This window comes from Corylus avellana, chromosome 4 (genome assembly GCF_965113065.1).
Source record: "Corylus avellana chromosome 4, dhCorAvel1.hap1.2, whole genome shotgun sequence".
NCBI classification, from domain to species: domain Eukaryota; kingdom Viridiplantae; phylum Streptophyta; class Magnoliopsida; order Fagales; family Betulaceae; genus Corylus; species Corylus avellana.
Window position 1 is genome coordinate 20,374,719 of NC_142493.1, and position 7,750 is coordinate 20,382,468.

The following is a 7,750-nucleotide window of genomic DNA, read 5'->3' on the forward strand; positions in this document are numbered from 1 at the left end:
TTGAAGAATGAAAGAAGGAAGATAAAGAAAGGAAGAAAGGAGGTGGGTCGGTTGAAGATAATGAGAAAGGAGAAGGAAAAGATGAATGGGTGGCCGGTGGCCGGTGAGCCACTCCCGTGGCTAGGGGTAGCTCGCCCTAGGTTTGGCCGGCCGTGGGTCATGGCCATGGGTCTAGCATGACCCACGGCCAGCGTTTCAGAGACCCATGGGTCTCTTTGTTTCTCTCTTTGAGTTCCAGTGTATTAGGTTGCAAGTTATTTTTGTGCATTTTTTGTGCTTTACGTGATGTGTCTTTTTCCTATTGGTTGCTGCAAAACACCACTTTTACACAGCAACTTGATAGAAGGTTTTCCCTTTATAGAATCAAACACCACTTTTGATATCCACATTATTTTACCAAAAAAAAAAAAAAAAAGAACTCAAGAGATGAAAGAATTAATGGCCGCATTCATTACAGGATTTCAGTCTAACAAACATCAATTGAAAACAAAGAAAAACAAAAGGAAAAAAGAAATCCCTCAAGTATGTTACTGGGGCAACAAACAAAATTGTGCTTGAACAGACTATCAAAACAAGATTTAGATTTAAAATAATGTGGACACTGGACAGTATACTATGATAAGCTCCAAGACTGTCTTGAGCAAATTTAAAAAGCTTTTGACAGTTCTATTGGTACAATTTTCATATTCTGCGAGTATATTAAACTGCAACCTCTAGCTAAGGATTCCTTCCTTCTTCATAAAATATACAGCAATGGCAAGTAAAATGAAGAACACAATGACCCATAAGCTCAATCCTCCTGGAAAAGAAGCAAGACATGAGAGCCAATCCCAATCAACACTAGATAATTTAATATGTCGTAGAAAGAATTACAAATCCCATCTCCCCAAAACCATTCTGGAAAATTGTCAATTAATATCAGGTTCACGGCTTGGATTTCAATCCGATGCAATGAGGCTTGAAATTTATTAGATCAAGCCAGCCATACTGGCCCAAATAATTACTAGATGAGAGCACATGTGGCTCAGAGTACCAATTCGTCTCAGAAAACTTGTCGAGGAACCAGACTCATAGTGCTTTCTCTCAAATGAGAATTACGTGAACATTTAAAAAAAAAAAAGGAAATGATGACACAACACCAAGGAAAACTCCATATGACTTTCCCTCGGGTTGATAGTTAATTATACAACTTGCAAATCCGACACGAACTCAACATAAAATTAGCGGGTTATGATTGAGGGGTCTGACTCGTTTAATTAAATTGGTTAGGTTATGAGTTGATCTATATAATTCTATAACCATACCTCGACACGACCCAAACCTGATAAGCGAACATGAATTGCCACCCCTACTTCTTCCTAGATATCTAAAAGCATCCCCCTCAGGTTTTGTTAAATGTCCATTTTCTGCCTGTTAACAAGCTTTTAAATTCACGCTTTCTAAATTCAGCCATTTCCATTAGATAACTATCTTTCAACTGAAGCCAGCCTAATGCTTACAGATCTATGTTTGCAATTTGAGCCCAAGTCAGGTGTTATCATGCAACTGGTTTACTAGGCTATAGACGGCAGTTCGACCACTACCAACCTAACAGCAGAGGGATATGTAATTCGCTGATCACATCAAAAAATAGGGGAGACATTTACCAGTGTTCTTCTTGTCCTCAATTAGTGTCACCCTTGCACTTGAGTCCAGGGATACAGAAGCCAAACCCCTGTATACAAAGTTACATGCTTCACTGTCAAATTATTTATTATTGGAAGGGAAATGGCTGCAGCATAATTGTTATTAAGAAGTAAAATGCAGATATGTTTATTACAACCTTGAGTCGTGTGAAAATGCAAGTGCAGTTACAAAGCCAAGGTGTGCTTTCCTAACAATTGTCTGAACCCGCATACTGGTTGAATTTAAAATCAAAATGTCTCCTTGAGTTGTCCCACTGCATGTCAACCAAACAATCAGAAAAAAAAGTTAAGAGCTCATGAAGATGCATGGTGAACGTTGGATAGTTGTACAATAAGCATTCTTACGGGTAGAAAATGTTAGTTTCTCTTTCTCAGAACAAAGCATTCAACCAAGAAAGAAAGTTTTAGCTATTTCAAGACTGCAAACAGATGGTAATTATTGTAAAGAAAGGATGATCTTGAAGACTAAAAATTGCTGTCATGATAAATCGTCTGCCTTGAGCAAATGGTCTTGGAAACCACTGACTTTCCCTTGCAGGATTTCTTCAAAAGCATCTAAATTATATTCTTTTTCATCATAAGATTTGACCACTAGTCACTGAGATTCTCTAATGTAGATAGCTCTGGATGGGAAAATCATTGATGATACAAGGCACAAGCACATCTATCAAATACCAAAACTTGAAAAGTATAATCAAGAGGAAGGTGACAATTCATGTCCTCAAGTACTTCAAACTAGCCAAGTAAATTTTACCAGGCAAGGAGCTTTCCATCTGGTGAAATGTTGAAGGCAGAAATTGTGTCACGAACTACAGGCTTTGATCCCATCCTCTTCCATGTGGTTGTATTCCATGTTACAATGCTTCCACCTCTACCTGTGTAGAATAATAATCACATTGGTCAGCTCATTAAACAGTAATGTAGAAGGCAAAAACTTCTACAAGAAACTGTGAGTATGGCATCTAATCTGAATGTTCACCTGTCACTGCAGCAATATATAGAACCCGATTCGTATCATTGCTCTCAGAAAATCTACACGAGCTAAAAACCTCATCCTGTATGTAAACAAATCTATAAGTTCGACCCAGAAGGTTGAAATATCAACTTAAATCAGAGGAAAAGTGTGAATATTCTCTAAAAGTCAAAATTTTCATTTCTATAATATATTTGGACGGTAGATGAGGTCATGGTCAAGTCATCCCACTTATAACTTGGGTTAACTGACTCACTGAACAATTGAGATGTTTGTAGTTTTTATAATGTAATCTGCTTTGTGCTTGTGGGTGTCCAACAACAACTCGGTTGATAATACCTTTTTTTTCCCTTTTTTTTTGATAAGTACAACATGATTGATAATACTATGCACTAGATGTTAAAACATCAACCAAATCGAATTGACTGGAAGCAGCTGTCAACTTTAGAAAGCCAAGTATCAATCTAGTTTAACTGAAGTTGAAAATTAATTAATTTTCCCTCACGGAAAAATTTTAGGGAATGGCTTACATTCTCCTTTGGAAGAGAAGCTACGACTGTTGAGGAAGTCATATCCCAAACCCTAGCAGGGCCCCGATTTCCCAAGGAGACAAGATATTTCCCATCAGGGCTGCAAGACAAGCCAGCCAGCGTGTCAGCATAGCTTCATTACAAATAGAGGAAAAATATATAAATTACTTTTTCACTTCTTTTCCCCTTGATCTTGCAAGTTCAAAAGTGAAAATTTCAAGTGCATGCTAGTAAACCTGAAATCTAAGTCCTTAACAGTAGTATGAGCATTGGCCTCATTGAGAACAATTTCCATGCTAGGCCACATGAAGACCCTCAAATTTCCATCCTGTACTGCAAAAAATTCAGATCATCATAAGGCATCTTATATCTACATGAACCAAGACATAAATTTTGGAAAAGAAAAATCGAGCCATGCAAGTTTGGCTTTCAGTCCAGAGATGAAGCCACTTAACTCCATTGAACTATATACTAAAATCAGCCCTTGAATATATGTTGTCTTAAAAAAGGAAACTGGAGCATTGGCCCCACTGGGGACAAAATATTACAAAGAAGAGAAGAAGTTGTACAAAGCAAACTTACATGACTTACATTCTGACTTGGTCATTTAGACGACTACAATGTATTTTCTAACAAAAGTTTAGACTAGTAAGATTCAAATGCAACCAATAGAGACCAAAAGAATAGAATCCACATACTATTCAAACATAAAAACATTATATTATGCTAAATTCAGTAAGCTTACATTAAAAACAGAAAAGTATATAATATAACCTTTCCAAATAATTATATCAAGTCGGTTGAGGAGTGTTGCAAAAGTAGAGTTAGGTGACATCCGGAACACCCCAGAGAGGGCATACAAGAAGCATCCGTGTTTAACTAACAGGTGACCATCTCCCTAATGAAGAATTGGAAGCTAAAAAGATAATGATCTTGAAATGTCTTCTCTCTCCCTCTCTCTCTCTCTGAAAGACAGTAATTCATTAAAAAAAAGAGGGGGAAAGACAGTTTCTACCTCACCACCAGCAGCAAGTGCAGAACCCTCATTATTAAATGCCAACGCCAATTGCTGTCCAACACCTTCCAACTGGGTGAGCACATTATCAGACAACTTTAGACACAATTTATGAGCTTCCTCGCTCTTTTCTCCATCCCATTCATACCATCTGCATGGGAAAAGCTCAATTATTAACAACTTCCAATTAACTGGAAAGATTTTTTTATATATATAAGTAATGTAAATTCAGTAAAAGCATAGAGGGGTACAACCCTAGTACACAAGAAGTATACAAGCGAACACCTAAAATAAAGAAAAACAAAATTCCAAAAACTAAGAAAAATTAGAAACTTGCAAACTATTCCAGGCCACTCTCCATGTATAAAGGGATTGTCACATTATTTTCTTCAGCTCTAACAATCCATTCTCACAATCTTCAACCAAGTGAGTAGACTGTAACACACATCCTTAAAATGTTTATAAAAATATTAGAGGCTCTGAACTTTCCTGCTATACATAATCTTCCTTGTATTCAGTACTCTATGAATAATACTTTTGAACAATCATTATCAATTTGCCAAAGAAAGACGGAAAGAATGAATACCTGCAACTTTTAGGAAATGAACAAACGAGGCCATCTCCACCCGGGTGCACCGCCATTCTATAAGGCAAATCAGAGCCAGTTCCAAGTTTAGCCACCTGAAACAAAAGACGATTTATGCATCAACAAAAACGTTATCTCAAACCATAAAATAAAGGAAAGTACATTCACAGTTCTGTTCTTCTTTTCCAGGAATACAAAGAAATCCTGAACATAAAATGAATGATTGCATTGGCACCATTCTTACAATTGTATAAAGAATAACATTCATTGACTTCATGAAATATATTTGATTTAAAACCAAGTTAACTGTAAAAAAAAATTGGAGTTTTTACATTAGGCATCCAAGGAATCACACACTATTTGGTACCAAATATTGACCCACACACAAAACACTCGCAGTGATCCACAAAGCCCCAACTTTACTCCACTTACAATTCACCAAAATAGGAAGAAAAATGACTCAGTGACCAAATCATTCAAATCGGAATAAGAAACTCTTACTGGCTGATCGGAGAGGACGTTGGATGCGAAATCGAATCTGGAAAGAACAACGGCGTTTGGGATTCCACTCCGCCCCTCGCCGCCGCCACCAGCCAAAACGACGAAGTCCTGGGCGGCAGACGGTTCCGGAGCCGGCGAAGATTCGTGGCCTCCGGAAACTTCATCGGTGGATTGCTCCCGATCTTCCTCCTGGTCGAATTTGATGCTCTTGTACGGCACCCAAGCGGCCGAATAGAACGGCACGCCGTACTTCTGGAAGTTGGGACTGTCTGGGCCCTTGCTCTTTCCCATTTTCTCTGTTTTTTGAGTGAGATCTGCTTCCTCCGTGGCCTCAAAAAAGACAAAAATTCCCTGAGCTTAAAATGCTTTCAGAAATAAAGGAAAGTCGCAACATGACCCAACTCATACCCGACTTCTCTCTTACGTGTTATTTTAAAAAAAATCTAATACAGTATTACTCGTTCAGTCGTTCCCCAAATTCAAAAATGCAAAAAACCTAAACTCTCTCCCGCTGCTCTCCCTCCCTCTCTCACCCTCTCTCTCACTCCGGCGAGTTCTTCGGTCACCGGCGAAGCTGTCCCTCCGTCGCTCCTGTCTCTCTCACTCCGGCGCAAGGTTCCGTCCACTCTCTCTCCCGCTGCTCTGCCTCCCTTGCTCACCCTCTCTCTCTCTCACTCCCGTACCGTTTATCGGTAACGCATGTAAAAACCAAATGCTGAAAAAACGAAACAAATCTTTTGATTAAATGCGCTCACAAATTTAGGGGTGAAAAAAATATTTTTATTAAATTGGCTAAAAAATTTATGTGTAAAAATGCTATTTTAGTGGTTATGGACTAAAATCACTAAGCGCAAGACGGTTAGTAAAATCAGTTAATCGCCTTCACTAACCGCTTAGGTGGTTAACCGGTAATTAACTATTATTTAATAACCACCGGTTTTTATAAGCAAAAAGGATCCTCTAATGAGTTATACTCTTTTAACCAAATTTACAAGTTGACCAACATTATCACCCACATAACTTTCTCCAAAAAAAAATTGGATTATTCTATTTGTAGGTTGGCGCCAAGTCTCATAGGATGCGGCACCACCTCCACACTCAGATGCGTAGCATCCATCAAAAGTGTGTGCAGGGAATACCACATCCCAACATGTATGAACTATGGATTCATTAAGAATTTTAAACTCATCATCAATCACCGTACATCTTTATACTATCTTACACCATAGGAATGGACTCATCATTGTAAGAATTATATATAAATTAAATGTTAATTAACAATATTGTAATACCCTGAAATTTATGCCTTTGAATAAATGTGGTATTAACATCAAGGCTAAGAAGGATTTGCAATTTTACTAAAATTTACATGGAGTTAGACTTAATGTGAAAGATGATGGAAATCGCTAGTTAGAAATTTAGTGGGTTATTGAAAGAGTAGTCACATTATTTTGGACGCCAAAAATTCAATGAGTAACTTCAAATAAAATTGTTTTAAGACCTTATAGAAGGATGAGAAATAAAGATTTTTAAAGTGGTTTCATGATTTTTGGACGCTTGTAGAAGCAGTTATGATTTTTAGAACATGCAAGTGTCAAAACAGAAATTTCAGTCAAACAGAGGCACAGGATTTCGAGGGACTTTTGAGGTACCAAAAAGTTATGGGTTGCTATGATTTTTGGATATTTTGTGGGTCTTTGAATGAGGAAAATTTCAAGCCAAATTTCGTATCATTTGGAGTTAAATTGAAAATGTTATGATTTTTTCAAGTTTAATAGGTCAAGCTGTCAAGTAGTTAAAGCACCTGTGATTTGGGAAAATTAATTGAATGGGTTAATGATGTTCGTAAGCCACGATTTTTGGGTATATGGTAGTCAAAAGATTTAGGTTCATTGAGGATTAATTGTAGATTTTTTTATGACCACGTTCTAATGTAAATGCATGAGGAGTTTGTTTTAAAGTTTGACAAGTCATCAAGCTCAAGATGACACATGGCCTTGCATGATAAATTGCTTGGGAACCAAGTTTAAGTTGTTTGGTTGACACCAAAAGGTGGGGCTGGCAATTTTGACACGACCCATGAACACGACACGAAAAAACAGGTATTGGGTTTGGCCTTATCGGGTTCGGGGCATAATCGGGCCTACCCGTTTAAGACTCGGTTAATTTCGTGTCTGGCGGGTCAACCCGCCAGACTCGATTACTATTCAGGTCTGGCGGGTACTAACCGGGTTTGACGGGTACCCGCCAGACCCGAATAATAACCGGATTTGACGGGTACCTACCAGAACCGGTTAAAAAAAAAAAAGAAGAAGAAGTAAAAAAATGAGCATATTTGAGTGTTTCATAATTCATATCTTTGATTATATGGGATAGATCATGGATCCTTCAAAACTTCAAGTGGATAACACCGAGCATAATGGCCCATGGGAACCTGATTTGTAATGAATCTAATGATGA

General features: G+C 37.9%; 1 protein-coding gene across 2 annotated transcripts; it reads right to left on the minus strand.

Moving 5' to 3' along the window:
• Nucleotides 1–427: 427 nt before the first annotated feature.
• On the minus strand, nt 428–6,002 carry STL2P (SEC12P-like 2 protein). Of its 2 annotated transcripts, none has more exons than XM_059592377.2 (10): nt 5,291–6,002; nt 4,790–4,884; nt 4,204–4,354; nt 3,425–3,516; nt 3,189–3,288; nt 2,665–2,740; nt 2,440–2,560; nt 1,823–1,939; nt 1,647–1,714; nt 428–799 (listed from the first exon to the last, which is right to left on the minus strand). In XM_059592377.2, the coding sequence occupies exons 1-10, from the start codon at nt 5,579–5,581 to the stop codon at nt 714–716; spliced, it is 1,197 nt and encodes a 398-aa protein (XP_059448360.2). In that variant the 5' UTR covers nt 5,582–6,002; the 3' UTR covers nt 428–713. The 2 variants fall into 2 exon arrangements, with proteins under 2 accessions (XP_059448360.2, XP_059448358.2); XM_059592375.2 differs by having other exon boundaries at nt 3,189–3,321.
• Between the last annotated feature and the right edge of the window lie 1,748 nt (nt 6,003–7,750).

Excerpts from the sequence above, each read along its gene's own strand:
- STL2P (XM_059592375.2), bottom strand. The coding sequence starts at position 5,581 with ATGGGAAAGAGCAAGGGCCCAGACAGTCCCAACTTCCAGAAGTACGGC. Across the intron at positions 3,517-4,203 it reads CACTTGCTGCTGGTGGTGAG|GATGGAAATTTGAGGGTCTT; the intron begins GTAGAAACTGTC and ends TTTGCAGTACAG. Across the intron at positions 2,741-3,188 it reads CTTCTCTTCCAAAGGAGAAT|GATGAGGTTTTTAGCTCGTG; the intron begins GTAAGCCATTCC and ends GTTTACATACAG.